General features: G+C 32.0%; 1 protein-coding gene across 2 annotated transcripts in view; it reads right to left on the bottom strand.

Annotated features, from left to right (window-relative positions):
• The window catches only part of KLHL1 (kelch like family member 1), a 365,245-nt gene that overhangs the window by 230,467 nt on the left and 112,739 nt on the right, over window positions 1-22,039 (bottom strand). The window contains exons 2-3 of one of the 2 annotated variants that reach the window (XM_057707953.1): window positions 13,515-13,697; window positions 1,698-1,834 (exon numbers count right to left, since the gene is read on the bottom strand). In XM_057707953.1, coding sequence (XP_057563936.1) covers window positions 1,698-1,834; window positions 13,515-13,697 — 320 coding nt within the window. The remainder of the gene's footprint in view (window positions 1-1,697; window positions 1,835-13,514; window positions 13,698-22,039) is intronic. The other variant, XM_057707954.1, reaches the window with a different exon arrangement.

Raw genomic sequence — 22,039 nt, 5'->3', positions numbered from 1 at the left:
CTTTGAGATGTAAACTATTAAAAATAAATAAATAAATGAAACTAGCCTCTTGCCAGTGTTACCACCCAGGAATGTTTTCATCAAGGACCTGAAAGCCATCTCTTTGAAAAGCCAACATCAAGGGAAATAGTACTCCTATCTCTCAGGTTTCTTTTTTAGGGGGTGGTGTGAGGTGTACAGCATAATTTGAGTGGGCACCTTGCTTCAATTTGTAAAATTACCTTCTGTAAAAAAGATAGGAGAAAGTTTCCTTTTCCTTTAGGTAAAGCCAATCAACAATGGCTTGTGTTCTCTCTCTAAACCCAGCACTTGAAAATCCTCTCCCTACCCTTTGTTTCAGCAGAATTAGGTAAAGACTTAGTTCTGGTCTCTCTCCCCTACTGAAACAGACTTGAAGAAAGACTTGCTTACCTATTTAACTTTGTCCAGTGCAATATTTGCTTTGACAAAATATAACTTAAAAATTACTGAGGCTGAAAAATGTCTATATTTTTCTGCTTGAGATTCAAGCACCCAGAACACATGCATTTTTCTTTCCAAAGAAGTTTCATTTCCTGAGTGAGTGTAACATTAGTGTAGCAAACTCCTCTCTATGAGAAGCTAAACCCTCCAAGAGGACAGATTCCCACTAGTTCCACAAATTTTGGTTCTAGTGGCTGATCTTCACAATGCCATCTCTCATTTCCCTGTAACCAGAAATGCTGCAAAAACATAGCTCCTTAAATTAGGGTCCCGCTGCTTTGGTAATCAGGCTCTAGCCTCTCTTTCCTTCCTCATTTCACATCATGATCTAGAGATCAGGCAAAATGAAGTACATTCCACTTCTAAAATATATTATATCAATCCATACTATCTGCCTTTGCTTCTATCAGAAGACTTTAGTATAATGTCCCCTTCTCTTATTAATCTTGAAAGTTATTAAGGTGTTTTAAATGAATGTAAGCCACAATCATGCTCTGAATAGCAGGTTTTATGCCCTCTAACTCCCTCTTAACATTCTGTATTCTGTCATATTTATCCCTTGTCTAACTTTTTTCTCTACTTGGACTGTGAGCTTCTGGAGGACAAAGACATGGTTTATTTATTAGTTTATTCTCCAGAGATACAGCTAATACTTGCACATTGAGCAACAGTCAACAAATATTTGCTAAATTGGCAAAATTATTTGTGCTAAATATAATACGGTGCAAAGGCCAATAGAAAAGAACATAGTAGATCAGAAAAAAAGCTTCCAAAACTAGCCATTTTCATAACTCTCGGTGTCTTCATTTACCTTTTTAACTGTTTGCCAAGTTCAATTTGTGAAGGTTTTAATATTGAAATAAACATAAGAAAAAATAGTTACTTGAACCCATCATTTCCTAAAAGAAAGAAAATTAAAATTGTCCTTCCTAATGCTCTGTTTGAACATAAACACATTCATATTTGATAATTAATAACCTCTCTTCTCCTTCCCCAAGCTCATTCTATTGACTATCATTATAAACCAGTTTAAATTCTTTGTAGAGAGTGTAGAGCATATGTATATGTATGCACATTGGTGATTTCAGTGACAAGTGAAAAAGTAGTCTACTTTGTCTTAACTAAAATAAATGAAAGGTACATGCAAAGCAGTTTCTTTTTTAAGCTTTAAAACCTATATTCAAATTCTAAAATTCCCAAGACATTAACATGAAGCTATAATTCTTTTACTGTACCTGTATATGCAAATTGGACAAGGTCCCAGAGGGCATTGGGATCTATGCCTTCCATCTTGATCTCCTCTTGCTTGGCTTCACAAACATCACTTGTAAACATGGCAGCAAAATAGTCAGAGACTGAGCTGAGAACGAGCCTGAAAGAGTCATAGGATCTAATTTAGTTTATGAATGTAAGTGTCAACAAGAATACAATGCAGAGGACTCTATATCTATGTATCTATATATCTATGTATGTATGTATGTATGTATGTATCTATCTATCTATCTATCTATCTATCTATCTATATCATCCATTACATGTATACATATCTTTTATCCATCTATCTATTTATTGCCTTATGAATTGCACTTTTAAGAGTCGATTTAGGTAATTCTGCTCCAACCTTTGGTGACTGAGCATTGTCCTACATTTTCTTCTATAATTTTTAATACATTTTTTTTCCTTTCACATTTTTTTCTTTCCAATTTTATTTCTCTCTACATACTCATCCATGTTTCATGAAACTACTAAAGAATTTGATCTGTCACAGTGAATTAATGGTGCTGACGATATTGCAAATTTGAGTCCTGAATGTGCAGTGATCTGTCACTATTTTTTTTTTTTTTTGCTTATTTGCCTGTTCTTGTGCTAATATAATGTTTTTGTTATACTATGATTCTAAACAGTCTTTATAGCCAATTATACAATTTCTCCCTCCTTATTTTTATTTTCATTTAACTATTGGTGGAGTTTTATTCTTCATATAAAATTTAAAGTAAGCTCTTCAAATAAATTAAATGGAATTAAACCCAATTTCTGATGTAAAATAATTAGTATATTTAGTATATAAAATCATCCAATACAAAAGTATAAAATACCTCTCCATGCATTTAGGATATCTTGTTTGCTTTTTATTTAAATTTAAATTTTTTTTCTAAAATTGTCTTGTGTATTCTTTTTTGATTCTTATACACTTTAGAGTTTGTTGGTATTATGTATAGTAACTTTTTAAAAAATTCTACTTTCTTTTTGATTTTTGTTGTTTTAGAATTCATTAGTTGAAACTTTCATGGATCCATCATTTGCCACATTTACTGAATTATCTTATTAGTCCTCTAAGTAGATGATTATATCATCTACAAACAATCTCATTTTGACCACTTCCTGTTCATTCTCTATAACTCTCTTTCTTTGCTTTTTTAAAAAAATTCATCCAGTACCTCAGTGCTGTATTAAACAGCATCTGTGTCAGGGGAGAAAATTTATGTTATTCTCTATCTTAAATGAGTCACATCTGGAGTCTCCTTTCAGTAGGATGCTTGCTGCATGTATTGGTGTATAAGCTTTACCATGAAGCCCCCTTTAATTTTTAGCTTTTCCAAACAAACATATTATGTGGATACTAAAATTCATAAAATACCTTTTTTTCTGCATCAAAACATCTTTAGTATTTTTCTAATTAAGTCATAAGAGAAATGAACCCACTATTTTCTTTTCTTTCCTTATTTGACTCTTTCCTTATTGAATGAAGATTATACTAGCCTCATAAAAAGAACTGGCAGCTTTAACTATTTCTAATTTTGTATGACTAACAGAAGAAAGCAAATAGGTTTTCTTTAAGATGTTCTAGGGCTTACTTGAAGAAAATCTTAGTTGGGCTATTTTGGGAAAAGATGACATATCAATCCAATTTCAATTATTGAGCAAACCACAAGGCTTGTTAATATACTCTTTTTTCTTCATCAGCTTTTACATTTCTCAAGAATTAGCCCATTTTATCCATGTTCTGAAATTTATTAATGTTTATTGTTAATAAAATTATGTTTGGGTTTAATTCTACCATTCTACTCATTTATATTTGTTTTTTATTTGCTCCATTTATTCTTTTGGTTTTATCTTTTTATGGTCTTTTATTTCATCTCATTCATTTATATTTTAACTATCTATTTTTTTTGCATGTATGTTTGCATTTTTTAAAGTGGTTGCTCTTAAATAGAGACCAGAATTTTTTCTATAAATAGTCAGATGTTAAGTATTCTAGATATTGTCATACATATCCTCTCTATCACATGCTTTCCTTTTAAAATATTCAATCAGTGGAAAATGAGAAAATGAATTTTAGCTCATGGTCCATACAAAACCTACCTGCATGCCAGATGTGACCCCTGAACTGAAGTTTGATGATTCTGTCTAGAGATTACAACATTAATTTTTAACTAGTAATAGTCAGCCATCAAGTAAAATTATCCTACTTTGTGAGCATTGTAAGAACCTTACAACAGCATTATTTCTCTTACTCCTTCTTTCTGAGTCAAGAATCTTTTTAAAGAAGAGTGTACATGTGAATGTAAGAATTTATTTTATATATACCCCTTTCTTCACCATTGGTGAGGCTCTTCATTTATTCTAAAGAAGTAGGTATCAAGCTGGTATCAATACCCCTCAAATGGAAGACTTCTTTACTATTTCTTGTAGTTCAGGTCTGATGGCAATAAATTCACCCAGCTTTCATTTATCTGAAAATGCTTTATTTAGCTACATTGACAATATAAAATTGTTTTCACTTGACATAGAATTCTAGATTGGGAGAATTTTTTTCTTTTGGAACCAGAAAACTAATGTTCCATTATGATCAATGCTTGGTTGTTTCTAGTAGAAATCATTCTTATAATTGTTTGAAATTGTCTTATAATTTTATTCTTATAATTGTTTCCCTGATTTACTATGTCCTTTATCTCTAATCTTTTTAATTTTTTTCTCTTTATTTTAGGATTTTAGCAGTTCAGACTATTATGCCTGAAGTTACATAGATATGGTTACTTAGTATTTACTCTTCTTACCATTTTCTGAGCTTCCTGGAGAGGTGGATGGATCTTCTTCATCAAATTAGAAAATTATCTGCAAATAATTCCTCATGTTTTTCACCCAATTCACTCTCTAACTCTTTCTTGGACTGTAAACACAAAAGTGTTTCAGTAGCTGAGAGTGCCTTACAGGTTGTTGAGTGAATTCACTTTACACTCAATCTTTTACTCTATGTTTTATTGCAGATGATTTCTAGTGAGCTGAATTTTTCCAGATTTCTCTTAATATTCCCTTGCTTTATTTGTTATATTCATCTTTTTCTATAGATATTTTAAATTATTTTTCATAGTTGCTTTAATGGCCTTCTTTCCAGGTTGATTTTCATTGACTGACTTTGTTCTTGACCATGGATTACATTCTCCTGCCTTTCTCCCAAGTATTATAAATTTCAGTTGTAAAATAGACATTGTGGCCACCCAAAACAGTAGAAGCTAAGAAGGGAGCATTACTCTAGTTCTTGTTTTTAATTTTTATTGTTTATGCCACAGCTTTTTGAAAGCTCTAAAAAAGTATAAGTATTTTGATTTTCTGATGATTTATTGTTGTTTTAATGACAGTGAAAAGTTTTATATCCTTGAAAATCCTAGGTGGAAATATATTTTAAAATGAATGAACGAAATACTTGGCAATATATTCTGATTCTAAATAAGTAGAGAGTTGTTAAAAAAAAAATCACTGAACTGTAGTTCAGAGGTGTGTTTTAAACAGTTGTTTTAATTATTCCTGAAACTTCTTTCTATTTAAAGTGGATTGAAGTTAAAAGTATCAGTATAAGTTTATGATTCATAGTATTTTTAAAAACTGATTTACTTATTTGTGTTTTTTATGTGTATGTATATGTATGTACATGTGTATATACCTTAAAGGCTCCTTGGAAAAATAACAGACTACAGATCTGGAACTGGGGAAGTACAAGATGAGTCTACACATCTTCTGTTCCAGAATTTAAGGAAATGCTCAAATAACAGAGACACATCAAAAGGAACAATGTGATGATTACATCTGTAAGCTAAATGACTTAATATTAAACTTTGGATACACTTTTCTTTCTAAGAACACTGCACAGCAAAGAAGAGGAGGAAAGGTCAATACATGGCATTGTTTTCATAATTTTCAAGTCAATGTTTTTCCATTATTTGTTTTGCAATTTTATCTGCTATATATTTTATTTCTACATAAGTGGAGGTCATGGTCAATGTTAACTTCAATAAAGACAGACACTCCTTTTTTAACTGAAAAAAAAAAAAAAAACCCTCAGTATATACTTCATGAATTTAAGAATTTGATTCATGATTTTAACTATTAATCATGGGTGGTAACATGTTAGAAATATTTAAAATTACCAGTTTTCTACACATTTAAATGGACAGTTAGTACCTAAACATGTCAACTCTTTATATTCTCAAAGTTTGAGAAAATAGTTGATATACATATCTTTAAATATTTATTACATACTGATTAGATAAATCAGTGTTAAATAATCAGTTTTATCAAAAGAACTGAATATAACATTGTGTGATATAAAAATAAATTATCACAAACTAGATATATATATATATATATATCTTTCCTAGAACATAAGAAATATATTGACATAAAGTTAACCAGCTTAAGTTTAGGCATACAAGGGCTTTATTTGGAACCAGGCTACATCCATGTAGAGGAAAGTATTATGAGACCTATAGCATTCAATCTTAAATAATGACATGAAATCTTCATCAGCTATAAAATACAAAATACTGCTAACTCAGTAAGAGAAGTACAGAAAGTTTATACTGCATTTAGATTTAGTGACACATAAAATTTGAATTAGATGTTAAAAGAGGGATGTAATGCATAACAGAAAGTAATATCTTTATAGGTACATATGTATATATAACTTCTATTAATGCAAGAGAAGCGGGAGAAAAAACTGCATAAATAAGTAAATTTGTGCAGCCACTCTGGAAAAATCTCTTATTGAGGTCACTACAAATTTATTTCCTTTCAAAGCTATTAAACTTTGCTAAGTCCTACTCCACTTTATTGTAGAGTTTGACACTGTGGACTTACCACATCTTCTTTAAATCCCATTTTAGCTAAGGCAGTGCAGTGCAGACTTTCTTACCTTGGCTCTCCTCAGATCCTTTGACTTCTCCTACTCTTATTTCTTGACCCTTTCATTGCCTCAAGGTTTTTTTCTCAGCCTCTAAATTTTTGCCTTAAAATTCACTGTTTCAGGATCATCTTTGAGCACAGGCCTTAATTATAACTTTATGGGGGCTTTACTCTAGCATCTTATCTCTAATGCCTATAGATAGCCTAGGAGTATTCCAGTATGCCCTCAACTAAACTCAGAGTCTTCCCCATGAGGTTGCTTTTATTTTTACTTCCAAGTTCTAATTGATGCATCACCAATATATTGAATTTTCACAGTAGATATTATGAAGTCATCACTATGTCTTCTGCTTCATTGCCTATATCAAATATGACACAAATCCATCTTTCCTTTTGTATTGGACTTTACAGTTCTGGTGCTCAGACACCTACACCCCCAGCTCCAGTGATGCTGGCACCTAACTGCTCCCAGTTGCCCCTTTTCTGTAGAATCGCACTTGCCCAACAAGAGCTGCCTCAGTTCATGAGCTTCCTGCTCCTCTTACCTCATTCCCCAACTTCCACAACCCACCCTCCCAACCTGTGGGTGGGCCAAATGGTGGTGACTAATAGAACCAAGGAATAAAATACTGTCCCTTTTCCTCAGGGTATGACTAATTTTGAAGCAAGTCTTGCTCCAGAACATCTTAGGAGTTCAAGATGAAACAAGGCTGCAGCTGAGACCACAGCCTTGATTTGCTCCTTCCTCTGCCCTATCATGCTCTTCTTCTCAAAGCACTCTGCAAATAAATCCTGCATACCTGAACTCCGGTCTCCAGGTCTACATCCAGGGATCCTGACTTATGACAGTGTTCAAAATATTTCTCAGTTCATCTCCTTTTCTATGTCTATATAGTTCTCATTTCATGCCTGAGTTAACTATAACAGCTTCCTAGATCATTAACTAGTTTTTGCTGTGCCCAACTTTTGTATATCTTTTAAAGCTATACCATTTTTCAGAGCTGTCTTTGTAAATTATGACAAGCAGTCTATCATAGTTGTTAAGAGCATTACATCTGTAGCCAGACTGCTTAGGTTTGAATTTATTTCTATCACTTATTAAGTGCATAATTTGGGTGAATGCCTTAATTTCTCCATTTTGTATTCTATAAGAAAAAAGTGGGGAAAATAATTTTCTTCCTTTTAAGGATGAAATAGATTAGTATACACAAAGCACCCTAAACAGGACTTGACACATAATCAACACAGTGAGTGTTAACTAGTATTATTGCTATTTATTATTATTATTATTATTATTATTATTATTGTATTGATTATGTTACTTCCCTCTTCAAGAACCTACATGAACTTCTAATTATACACACCATTTAAAATGCAAACTTCTCTGCTGAATTTCAAGGTGTAGCATAACCATTTTTGTCCTACTTTTATGACTTAATTTCCTACTATTTTCAATACAAATTGCTCCACTTTCACTAAGCTAGTACCTTATAATATTCCCAACCAAAATTCTTTATTTATCTATTTTCTATACTATCATCACTATTTAAAATAGTATACTTGTTCTTTTTCACTAGGTTGAACTCAAACACAATTTCTCTAAAGAAAAACATTTCATAATACTCTGTCATATGTGATTTGTTTCCTTGTTTGATTATCTCTTGCACTTGGAATCAAAACCATAAATTTCAGTTGTAGTTATGTACAAGTAAAACAATTTCCATAACTGTCCTATGGGTTCTTTTTTACTCCTCAAGATAATTGGAAGCTTCATGAGGAAAATTATCATACTTTATAATCCTTTTGCATCACCAACAGGGCATAGATCAAAACTACAATACATTTTATAAACATTTGTTTTAATTAATGCAAGGAAATGTGTTTCATGACTGCTGAATATTCATAATGGGCATAAAAAGGATATTAAAATGATGTCTAAGTAATGGGGGGAAAAGCAAAACAAAATATTTCAGTTTCTCTTACCCCCCCCCAGTTTTATTAAGATATCATGAACATATAACAAGAGAATTTGATACATATATACAGTGAAATGATTACTATAATATTTTTATAACTGTTATATCCTATTGATGAATTGATTCTTTTGTATTGTATAATGACCAGGTTTGTCTCTTGTTACCATTTTTGGCTTAAAGTCCATTTTGTCTGAAATAACTATAGTTAACCCTGCTCTCTTTTTGTTCCCATTTGCTTGGAATATATTTTTCCATCCCTCCACTTTGAGATGATATGTGTCCTTAAAGCCAAAGTGAGTCTCTCATAGGCAGAATATAGTTGGGTCTTATTTTTTAAGCCAGTCAGCCACTCTATGCCTTTTGATTGAAGAATTTAATCCAATTACATTTAGAGTAATTATCAGCAGGTAAGGACTTATAATGTCATCTTATTGTATTCTGGCTGTTTTGCAGGTCCCTTGTTCCTTTCTTCCTGTTTTGCTATCTTTCTTTAGAAATTGAAATCTTTCTTTAGAAATCTCTAAATTTTCTATATCATTATGCTTTGATTCCCCTGTTTTTTTCTTTTGTGGTTACCATGAGGCTTACATATAACCTCTTATAAAAATAAGTCTATTTTATGCTAATAACCTAATTTCAATTGCATACAAAACCTCTGACCTTTTACTCCCACCCCTTCCAATATTTTGTTTTGATGTCAAATTTTACCTATTGCTATACTGTGTATCCATTAACTGATTATTGTAGCTATCATTATTTTTAACACTTTTGTCCTCTAACCTCTATACTAAAGTGATTAACACACCATGATATTACAGTATTAGATTATTCTTGTGGCTAGCTTGGCACTAGAGTAAGCCTGGAGCTGGGGCCACCAGAGTCAGCCTGTAAATGGGAACTTGGGGGCCAGTCTCAGGGTTTGTTCTGCCAAGTCAAGTCTGATGTTGAGACAACAGAGAGCCTGGATCCATGGGAACCAACTAAGACTTTGGGTCCACAGGGGCAAGCCTGGAACTGGGGTGAACTGGGGAAGTGGGAACATGGGGCCTGGCCTAACACTGGAATGTATCAATGCCTGGATCTCTGGTAGTTGGCCTGGTTGGGCCCAGCCAGAAGCCTAGGTCCAAGCAACCCCCTTATAGACTGGGTTGAGGGGCTGATTGGCATCCTGTGTCCATAGGAGACCTTCTGAAGCCTGGTGCCATGGTTGCTGCCTGGGGCTGTGGGATTTCCCTGGGGTTACTGAAACCAACAGGCAAAGGGACTTTTTTTTTTTTCCTGAAATTTGTACAGAGCTATTATAAACAACCATGCTGACTGAGAGATTTATGTGGGTATTGGATTTAATATCATGGGAAAAATGAATTATTCCTCTCCCATCAATAAATATCTGTAAAATAAATTTTCCACCAGTAGAGAGAAATACTACTACTTACCTATTCCTAAGTATTAATATCTAAGTTACTTATGAAAGTAATTTCTTTTTACTCTATTAAATATATTTCTAAATACATCAAGTCCCACTTTTAGCCTCAACTATTTCCTTGATACTAGTGCTCAGTGAAGAACATTAAAATCATACATCCTTGAAATAATTAAATTCATTGTCAGTCATGCACAAAAATGAAAACAGAATATGATGCCTCCTGAAATACCCAGTATTTTTGTCTACAGAGTAAATCCTTTTGTCCCCATCACATATCATTTTAATGTTCATTAAGCATTGATTTGATCATGAAATGTTCACACTAAGTAGTTCGAAGACTACTTATGTTTATACATTAAAAGTAATTCCAGCACCTCCTTTATCCTGCCTAGGAGCTCTGCTTCCCAGGATCAAACTTTTTTGACTGTATGTCGTATATCCTTCCACACTATTTCTGTGCATATAAAATTATAAGTAACATTATTTCCAACTCAAGAGTGTTAGCTATTTAAGATTTTCTGATTTATTTCTATCCAGTGTACCTACTCTTAATGATGGCTAAAGGGAGAAAAACTTTCAAAAGCTTAATTGTGTTTCATTATTTACCTGTACATTGTGAGACAGCAGGCCATGAAAACTCCTTAATTTTTTTATTATTGAAAATTCGACTGTCCAAATTATTAATATTGATCCTGCCAGCCTAATTTTCAGCATCTGCCATCCCTGATTATAGCCAGCCTGCATATCAAACCCTCTATATTTAGTATTCAGGGTTTTGCACTTCAAATGTTTTGGTTCGGTTGTTGCTAATCAATTATACTGGGCCATTTACGAGAAGTCTATATTTATTTTAGAATTTCTCTGAGGACCTGAAGCACAGGTAAAATCAAAAGTCCAATTATTTTTCATGATGAAAATGTATTAATGTGTCATCTTAATTATTGTTAGCCTTTCAGAGTTAAACTACTTAAAAATATGACTAATAATAACCTAATGTACCTATACAGACAAGGCATTTCATAAATAAATTGATAGTTGTGACCTACATCAGGTTAAAAATATATGTACAATATAGCCACCACATAAACAAAAGGTTTTATGGAGAGCACTTTAATGGTCATAATCTGTTAACTTAAATAGGAATTGATTTGAACGTTTCAAATGACAAGGTAACTAATATGAAAGTAAATATCTACGATCTTTATGAATGACTGTTTATGATATTAGCTTGCATTGTATTTCCTAGAAGAGCAGGAGATCTTAATGCAAGTTTTTTTTCTTTTTTAATTTTTTGAACTTATTTTAACAGTCCCATATTTTTCACTGCTAATGACTGCAACATCATATATATTTTGCCCAAAGACAATACTCAGCTGTGCTAATCAAAATATAACAGCATGACTTAAAAATCCACTCATTTGTACTAAGATGATTATTTGTTTAAAGCAAAGATCTAATTTTGCATTCATTATAACCATTTCATTTTGCAAAAGTGTAAGGAGGTGCAATGTACTTGCAATTATTGAAAACAGTGCTTGCCTTTTTCAGGTGTCTCATAAGTATTTTCCCACATATTTGTTATTATATGTTTAACTTGGAAACATAAGTATGTAATTTACTTTTTAAAAAGATAGTCAAGTTTTAAAGCATGGAGTAAGAAAATATTAATCCTTATTTAAATAAGTTTAGTGAATAGAGTAAAATTTTTCTTATATTAAGAAAAATAGAGATGATTAACACAGTATATTTAATTTAATAACTGCTAAATATACAAAATATTTAAATGTTTAGAATAACATGTATATAAATAATACATTGCTCAGATATTTTAGAGTAATCTAAACCAAGAAATGAATTTATGTTTTAGTCATGTGGATTATTATAAAATAAATGCATAATTAAACATTATTTAGAAAACTATTAACAATCTAGATAAGAAGAATAATAAAGAAAACAATGTAGAATAGAATTAATATGGGGGAATTCAAATGAGAAATACTAAATTATTACCAATAAAAAAGCCTACACAATAAGATTATGCAAATTATATAAAGCTCTGATCCTTTAAAAGCTTAATGAGCATTTGATGTGTTAACATCCATTTGAGTTGAGTCTTTCTATGTTAAACAAATATATATAATTATTTAACTAATGTGTACTTTAAATGAAATAAACTTAGCTACATTCTGAAATTAAAATATCTTACAGTAGAATTTTTATCTAGATGCCACTTAAATGATAGCTCAGAATAATGTGCATATTTGCTGTATATATTACAACATTGAATGTCTCTATAATAGTGACAATGTAATTGCTCTCTTGTTAATGATAATGCAATTTCATAGAAATTCTTGAAAAATAAATGTGAATACTATATTATTAGAATTGTTGCCATAGTTAGTTGACAGATTGAACCCCATATGACCTAGATGAGTTATTTAATGTCAAATGCTCTTTCCTATGCATTTCTAGCATGTTGGTTCAAATTAATTTTCCACATTTTAACATTGCTATCATAATAAAAATATTACCTTATTTTCCTGGAATCCTTTTAATAGTCCACACTTAGGTGCATATGTATATATATATATATATATATTATCTAGATAATACAATGTAAGTTAAAATATATAGAGAAGAGGGGTATATAGAAAGCATTTGTTATACACAGTTTATTTTTCTATTTATTCATCAGTATTAATGGTATTAAATGGCATACATCAAGGTAGTCTAAGGCAATTAGCTCATATGTTCAACTATTTAGAATAATCAGCATCAAAAAATTAAGTTAAAATTCCTTTTTCACTCAAAATTTCAAATAATAGAAAAATTTAGTAAAAAATCAACATGAAGATTAATGAATTTTTAGAAGTAAACTGATATCATATCAATATGACAAAATAATCAGATGTCTATTTCATGTAACTTAGAATTATCAATCATAATACATAAGGGATGTTTAAAAGCATATTAGCCTTTAAATATATTGGGCCTTAAGAATAATATTAGTATGTCATAAATTAAAAAAAATTAATCAAAGTAAAATAAAGATGTCACTATGAAATACATTGAATTTCCTAGTTGGATTAAACAATATATACCCGATAACCTGACTTCCTTTCAATTTTGACAAGAAAGCATATCTCATTCCAGAGCATAGGTACATCCTTCTAAGTTAAAATTGATTTCCAATTAGTATGACTGTGAGTCAATAAAATGGAGTATTTTTCAACCCTTATTAGAAGTTTTATTTTTGAACTCTTTATATTTGCTTTACTTCTTAAAAAGATGATGCAAAATGGTGTTATAACTCTCCCCAAAAGGAAATAAACAATAGCAAAAAAATACCCAAGCTTTCTTAGAAATGTGGATTCTTAATTCTCTAATCATAGAATATTTTGAAATGTATATAATAGATTATCATTCTAAACATATGAATGCATATTCCTAATGAAGACTGATTACTATACCTATGTGCAGGTATCTTTCGGTTCCCAACAATCAGGATAACATCACAGAGTTGCTGTTGTTTCAAGTAACTTTCCATTTTTCGGAAGGTTTGCTCAGCATGGTGCACAGCCTGATAGAATTCTTCAGAGCTACTGGAGTCCATATCACTTTGAGGTGTCAGTGAATGGCTAGTTGCTGACAGCCTGCAAACCACACACAAAAAGAAGACGTTTAGAAAGTGCCACCAATTGTCCAGAAAGACATACAGAATTGTAGAATTTTATAGGAAAAATCAATGCATCTCTCCTTATGTTCATCATTATTAATATGTCAGAAAAATCCATTTGGAACTAAATGATTTGTTCTAAGAAGCAATAAATGAATTGTAATTTTTCTCATCTTAAAGAGCTTTAAGAGATAGGTTATTTGTATTTATTAAGACAGTAAGTTAATAAACTTGAAAAATGTTACAGAACTGGTAAATTACAAGCATGCCTATTCTAAAATGTATTACTAATTTAATTTAATCAATTTGACATTGAGGTAGACCATCTAATTATACTATTCTAAATTACTGTTCTTGTGAGGTTATAGTAAATGTTGCCTTACAGAATTAGGTGATTTTCATTGTGAGGAATTATAAAACATGGTTTGTAAAAAAGATTGACAAAAATTTGAAAGTAAATTGTTATTTCATATTCTATATCCAACTGATTGAACAAAAACATACAGAATGTATTAGCTCAGTATTAATAGATATTTAATCATATATATACACACATATATATATATATACATATTTAAAAAACTTTAGGATTTCATGAAGTCCATGATACTTAAGTTTGGCTACTACATCTATTAATATCATAGATTGTTTCTCAATGAAGACTTTAAGATACTGTATTTCACATCAAGGGGAAGATTCTCAATATACTTAGATGCATGATAAGCTCAGCAGATCCAACAAATGCTCTGATCATAAATCCTTAAAACAACTTAAAAATGAAAATTTATTAAATGGATGATAATAGTAACAAAATAAATGACTTATTTCAAGATGGAAAGTAACATGCAGAGTTTTGCTTCCAATTACAATGCAATAACTTGTTGCTGGCTAAACTCCTCACCAAGAACATCAGGAAAAAGATAAATATAATATCAAAATAACTACTTGAATATACTTATAGCTACCTTGACAGCCAGAACCTGAAAGAACAAGATCCTAGAATAAAGCTAAACTCATGGAAGTCAGCTCAAACTTCTACACAACTTTTCCTTTCCTCCTCAAGGTTTCTACCAACTGTAAGCAGCATAGGGTTAAATTTTGAGAAGCTCAGAAGCTAATAATGTGGCAGCTAAGCAGAACTTCTGGTGGTACCATGGGCCTTGGGGGAGCAATGGACATTGGAATTATGGGCCTCAAATGCAGCCAGAACTTGAGGCCAAATGAGGGGAAATAAAGGAGGAAAGTTCAAGTAAGGCTGTTATTGTGTGCCACTTTTCCCCAGTGGTATTTGCTGGTTCCTAAATGTGCTGGACAAGCAGAAAATAGTTTACTGGAGGTTGAGAAGTTAAACTGCTTGAAAGATAAAAAATTGAATTTAAGGACCAGCAAAGACAGGGGATTCTGGTAAATAAATAGGCTCTCAACTGAATGTCCTGAAAAACTATATCCTAGAGGTCAGGGAAAGTAGAGATAGACAAGACTAAACAAAGGCTGAAACCTAGACTTGAATCAATGAGATCTCTAATTGCATTAAAGTAATCATCTAATATAAATGCCAGCAAACAGTCAAAATAAACCCTCTTTTGAAAGATAACCTCATCCACACTCTATGATATAATATATATATTTCTTGTAATAATATCTAACACTTATATTATATAAATATGTAATAAATATATTATATATATATAATACTTGACATTAAAGAAAAACATAGCAGGCCTATAAAGAAAGAAGACATAGAAACAGATATTAGAAACATGCTCGCAGGCTACAGATATCTTTAAATTGATGGATTACAATTGGTTATTTAGTAGATGTGACAATAATTATCATTAATAGGTTTTAATATAGATGACAAGCTGGAGGATTTCACAGAATATTAGGCTCTATAAAGATAAAATGGAAATAGATAAGGAAAGATAATAATTAAACTGTTTTGGTAAATGAACCAAACTTGTTGTTTGAATGCAAATGAAGAACATAGTGATTTGAAAAATAAGTAGAAAACATTTAAACTAAAATATTGAGATAAAAAGATAAAAACCAATAGTTTGGAAAACAAATGAAACATGGTAAGACATTATAAAATTCATGCAATTGTAGTCTAAAAGGCAGGGGAGAGACATGATGGAGCAAAGGCCATCTGAAGTGTTTTCACAAATGTGTTAAAAGACATCAAGACACAGGTTCAAGGTTCACTATACATCCCATGATAAAACAAAGAAAACTACACATCATAGTAAAAGCCAATGCAAAACTAAAAAGAAAATAAAAAACTTTATCCAGAAAACAGAAAAAGAGATTGCGTCTCCCAATTCTTTTAATGAAGCAAATACAACACTAATACAAAACATGAAAAGGATGTTACAAGGGAGGAAAATTAATGGCCATTGTCTCTCCTAAACATATTTGTAAAAACTGTAAGTAAAATATTAGCAACCAAATACAGAAATGTATCTAAAAGAAGAAATGAATACAAAAAATAAATGTATCAAATATGTAATTGGTAATGCATCAAAACTAAGTTGGACATAATTAGGGAAAATTTTTACTTATATAAAGCAGTTCATTCATTCATATAGCAAAAACCAAATTTTGCACTCTTCTCTCCTTGAGATTGACAATGAAATCTATTAGCGCTACTTCTATTCAATGTTTTTCTGGAGGGCCTTGCCAGTGAAATGTAAGCAAAGAAAAAATAAATTAAAGCCCATTAGAGTTAGATAAGAAAAAATATATCTAATGTGTTTGTGCACATCAGAGATCTCTATCATCTAAAATATTTGTCCATGCAATATGGTTATTTTCATCAGACTTTACAAGTTTTCCTTTAAATATTTAAAACTAATAGAAAATTTACTGTACCGTATGTTTTCCTTTCACAAGTATGCAAATTACAACCCCAGAATATGGTTATTTCCCAGCTTATATTTTAGGAATTCAGGCTCAGGGATCTGTGGCAAGAACAGCAGAATTCTTCCAGATGTTAACACACAGGACAGAGAAGCCACAAAATTCCCTGCAGGATGCATTTTTAAATCAAGAATGAGCATAATATATTATTGACTCAGGTAACTAAGGAGAATCAAGTCAGGACTGTAGGTTGCCAGTTAGATCAAGACTGTCCCTTTGAGACATTGATATTTCTGATTTAGTATCAGACTGCATGAATAACATCTGAAAGTCAAGATATTAGAGACAGCCCTGCAAAATGGCTCCAGATTGGTATAGAGGAAGTCTGGCACAGATTCAGATCCTTATATTAACTTCCTACAAGTTAAATAACATACTTAGGACAGAAAGTTTTACACCTCATTAAGAATTTCACAGCTTGGGAATTATTATTAGGAAAATAATTTAGTATACTTTATTTTCAAGTCACTCAAGTTGCAATGGATGCAATATTAGAGCAAATGCTGAAAAACAGGGTATCTTTCACTTTCCATTTTGGAGCTTGGTGAGACCATAGACATAAAATGAAACAGGGCATAGAATTTGACAGGATTTATTCAAAGTAAAAAGCTAATTACTGTCAAGATCACCTCCTATAATCTAGGTACATAATCTAGGTACATTAACAAATCTGAAGAATTTGAAAATAATTTGAGAATAAGTCTTAAAAGAACAGAACTAGAAACTAGCCTCAAAAATGATTTCTTAGAGTTCATGCTCACTCCTAGATTTCTTTCCTAAAATTTCTCATCCTTTGTTTCTCCATATTATATATGAAAACAAGTCACTTTTCTTAAAGGTAAGTTGATCTGTCAGAGAAACAGTTATGTTGATTTGACTTTATTTTCTCCTTATACAGTCACTGTCACAGTGCTTACACATTTCCTCATAAATCATTTCCTGATCTCAGAACTGAGTAGGCCTTGTTGTTCTTGAACTTTGGCCCAGGATTAAAAAGGAGTTTTGGGATGCTTATGATTTTTGAGCTAAAGTTCATTATATAATGAAGAATCATCATATATGCAGGCTTATTATTTCAACAAATGAGACCTTAAAATTTTAGGAAATAGAGATCATATCTTTACAGTGTTTCCTAAAGTATTAAGAAAAAAGCTGACATTGGATTATTTCTGTTACTGTCTAACTTTTATGTCTTCAGCCTAAATAAACTTTATAGTCTCTTTCCAATCTGAGAGTCTCTCAGATATTATGATCTGACATCGTAATTTTTATCCTTACTGTGACCCAACAATATAAAGCTTCTAGATTTAAGAAACAGAATTTGAAAAGTCCAATATGACTTCTTCCCATCAGATTTTAAACATACTGAAGATTTCCCCAACCTAAGATATGTAAAACAATAAAACAAAGAAAAATTTGTCTTCACCTTGTGAAAAGAACTGTGTCAGGAGTGACTGAGATATGACCTGAGAGCCTACACATTTGCTGCTCGTGTGAGGCTTCTGCTGAACATTCTAAATTAAAGGTGCTGAGTAATTGCTGAGAACTGGACTTTGTCTAGCCTAAGAAAACACAACTTTCCCTATTAACAAGTGAGATGCATTCCATAACTCAGTCATATGTATGGAAAATTTTTCCCTCCAATCCAAATTCTTGATGAACACCCTGTGTAAGCCTGCATTAACTTCTCTCTTTTTCCTATTAAAAACCCTTACCCAGTTTCTTCTGATGGGACACTGTTCTGATTTTCTCTAGAAACTCTGATCCTTGAATTGCAATTCTAAGATGTCAAATAAACTACTTTTTTGCCATTTTACAGTTTGTGGTCCTCTCAACTGACATTTTTGGTGTCAGAACATTCTTCCCCTCATCTCCAAATCTGAGCAAGTCGCTTGTGTGAGTCTTTGGTTGAGGTTTAGACCATTAATCTTGGTGTCTTTTGTTTAATCAATCACATGAGGGATTGTTCTCTTCTGGAGAATGCACTATAATAGGTTGTTTACAGTCTAAGTCTGTTATGACGGAGGCTTCTCCCCTCTCTGGGACTCCTGCTGGGTATGGGGCTGCCTCTTGTGCTTACCTAGGTAAATGGCAATGGTATAACAAAAATGATATAAAATTGACCTGGCCACCATAGGGAACTTTTGAAATTCCAAAATTGCTCTTTTTGTGTGTATAATTAGAAGCTGAAAGGTCTGAAACTAAACAAATAGAGTGGGAAGCTTATTTTCAACTGGTATACTGAAGCCTCCCAATGAACCTATGAAACACTAAAAGGTTTGTGAATCTAAAACTGCTTCACTTCAGGATACTGTTTCTAAGCTTATTACTGCAAATAAAGATCTATGCTCTCATCTAAATACTCTGGGAAAGAGTCAAGAGGCCTCTTCCTCCCCTCCTTCTCCTTCAGCTCCTACTTAACCAGAACTTGCTAAGCTACCATTTTACCTTTTTTTTTTTTTTTTTTCTTTTGGCCGTGCCGCTCAGCATGTGGGACCTTAGTTCACCTACCTGGGATCAAATCCGTGCCCCCTGAAGTGAAAATGTGGCATCTTAGCCACTGGACCACCAGGGAATTCCCAATGCCATTTTATCTTTCTGAGTCTCCTCTTCCTCCTTCAAAACTCCCTACCTTATAGCCTTCTTGGAAAAACCTTTCCCTTTGTCACTTCTTTGAATCCTGATGGTTCCTGCTATCTGGTGGAATATAGGGCTTGATTTCCTGCAGATTTATGGGCCATAGTTAAGGAATTTCCCAAGGCCACTGAGGACCCCTTCCGCTTTTCAGAAGAACTTAATCTTGTAATACAAACTTATGATCCAAGATTCTCTGACTTGTATTAATTAATGTGTATCTCAGTCAGAGAAAACCAAGCCAGACATTGGCAAACTATTGCTGGCTGGCTTCACCCTTTAGATAATATCCACAGAAAGAACATCAATATGGTGAAACCAGCTTCTTAGTTAGTTTGAGTCCTTCATGAAGCAATTCCTCAGGCTTTTCTCATCCCATTGACTGAAGGAAAATTCAGACTCTACACAGACATCTGATCAAACTGTTTGTGATTATTATTTATGCCTACATATAGTATTCTGGGAAAACTCTGCTACTTGCTGGGGCAAACAATACTCAAATAATTATTACTAATTGCATTGGTGATCATCTAGTTATTATTCAAAATCCATCTGAAATTTGTACCTATCAAATGAATGAATTAATTTGGGATATAATAGAACTGCTACCCTTTCATATTTTAAGTTTTTTATGTGGCATTAATATCTACAAATTATTTCTGAATACAGTATAGCTTTGGATTTACTACAATGGCAGGTGGGTGGTGGTAGTTCAGTTGACACATTCTTCTTATAGACCTGACTTTGTAGGTCAGGAAACCAGTAGGAGAATTATGAACTGTGACAGTTTCTAAATACAACCTTTTCGATGATCCATTCTGGGACTGAGGAAATAATTGCAGATTGAATCCATTGGCCCAGTAAACATACCAGGACATGGACTTGGGAAGTACACAATTTATTATTTGGTTTTCAGAAGATTCCTGTCTGGTGGATATAGTAGCTTTCAAGAGTTGTGAGGTACTTACTTCAATTCAAGGAGAACATTTAATAACTACTTGAATATTTTGGTATTTTTCATTTTCTAGTGTCTAGGGCCTAATGTGTGGAGAAAACATGGATTAAAAATTTCCATTTTAGAGTTGTAGCAATTTTTCAGGGTCCTTTCATAAAACCCAGTCTTAAAACCCAGTGAAGAAGCTCTGAATCTCTGAAATAAACAAAGTAACTTAGGGAGAGAGCATTAAAAAATCCCACCATGATGATTAAACTCAGATTTCTCACAAAAGAAACCACTTTTTCTGATTAAATAGACCAAATAACTTAGTGGACTATTAATTTCACACCTTATAATAAGCTTGTTTCTTTAGGAAACTAAAATCTACTGAACACTACTCCATTCCCATAATCATAATAGGGACCAGCAAATTTTTTTGTATAAGGGGACAGAGAGTAAAAATTCTTTTGGTTCCAGGAGGCATATGGTCTCTGTTGCAACCACTTAACTTTGCTGTGGTGGTAAGAAAATAGAATGGAATAATATGGAATGATATATTCATAAGCATTTTTCTTTCTTCTACAGTATGACTGGGAAATGTTGGCATTGCAGATTCTAGGATTTCTATTAATTCAGACTTCCATTAGCCCATATAATATGTTACAGTCACTCCTCTGAATCTTCTGAAACCACACAAATACATTTTACCCAGGTCAACCTTAATTTGATACCTTCTGAATCTTTTGCTACTGGTGTTTCCCAAGTGCCTATCTATACAAATCAGCATATTAATGTAACTTTTTTTGTGTGTGGTATATCTTGTCAAAGCAGAGTTTGTATTATCTATTCATTCATATGTCAATTCCCAACTGCATTTCATTATTAGAAGCTCTTTCAGAATTCTATAGCATTTCACAGTGCATGAATCTCCCTCTAAGTTGCCTTTCTTTCCAGATTTTTCCTTTTTTGTTTGTGTTGAGAATTTTCCGGATCTAAGTGTGGTTTATATGTCAACCATTATCATCATGACCCCAAACATAATTTTTCTTACTCTAAATTTAATATTATTTAAAATATATCACTTCACTTTTGTAATTTCAAACATTTAAAAAATACTTTTAATTTGAAATAGATAAATGAATGGATTAGGCATTTAAAAATTTAAAACAGGAAAACCAAAAATGTATTATTTGTTTTGTTTATATATTATATATCTGTTTATTATTTAAAGTAGATATACTTTTTCAAGAAACATGTTGCACTGAACTGATACGCATCTAATTCATAAAAGTACTGTTTGTATTTCACAAATACTATTGGTCACATTTCCACAACTGGTATTTGTTTTGGAAATATACTTAAGAGCTTAAGTGACAAAGTAAATTTAAATGCACATTTTATTTATTTCCACAAACCATCTTATGATAAAGTTTATTAATGGTAATTCTGTTTTACAGAAAAATTGAGATTCAGAATGCAGTAATGGATACAGTCTCGAATACATACATTTTTCACTGGCTCCTAAGTTATTATTTGTCTTTTTTTATTCTCTGTTATCAATGTGTGTGTGTGCTTCAATACTTCTGATAAAAAGTCTTACTTAAAATTCCAGTTATCTTATAAAAGAAAATTGTACCCAGAAGCAACAGTAAGGACTATATTCATTTTTCTTGTTTCTAAATGGTAGCACCTGATGCTTGAACTTTATCCATTATATTTCCTGCAGCTGAACCTCTCTCAGGGATAATTGAAAGATTTGAAAATTAGTGTGTTTAAAATAACCAGACATTTATTTTGAACACTAGTTTACTCTTCCATACCAATACATGATG

Source organism: Hippopotamus amphibius, chromosome 14 (assembly GCF_030028045.1).
Source record: "Hippopotamus amphibius kiboko isolate mHipAmp2 chromosome 14, mHipAmp2.hap2, whole genome shotgun sequence".
NCBI lineage: Eukaryota > Metazoa > Chordata > Mammalia > Artiodactyla > Hippopotamidae > Hippopotamus > Hippopotamus amphibius.
Note: the sequence above shows the minus strand (reverse complement) of the source record. Positions and strands in the feature narration are given on the sequence as shown.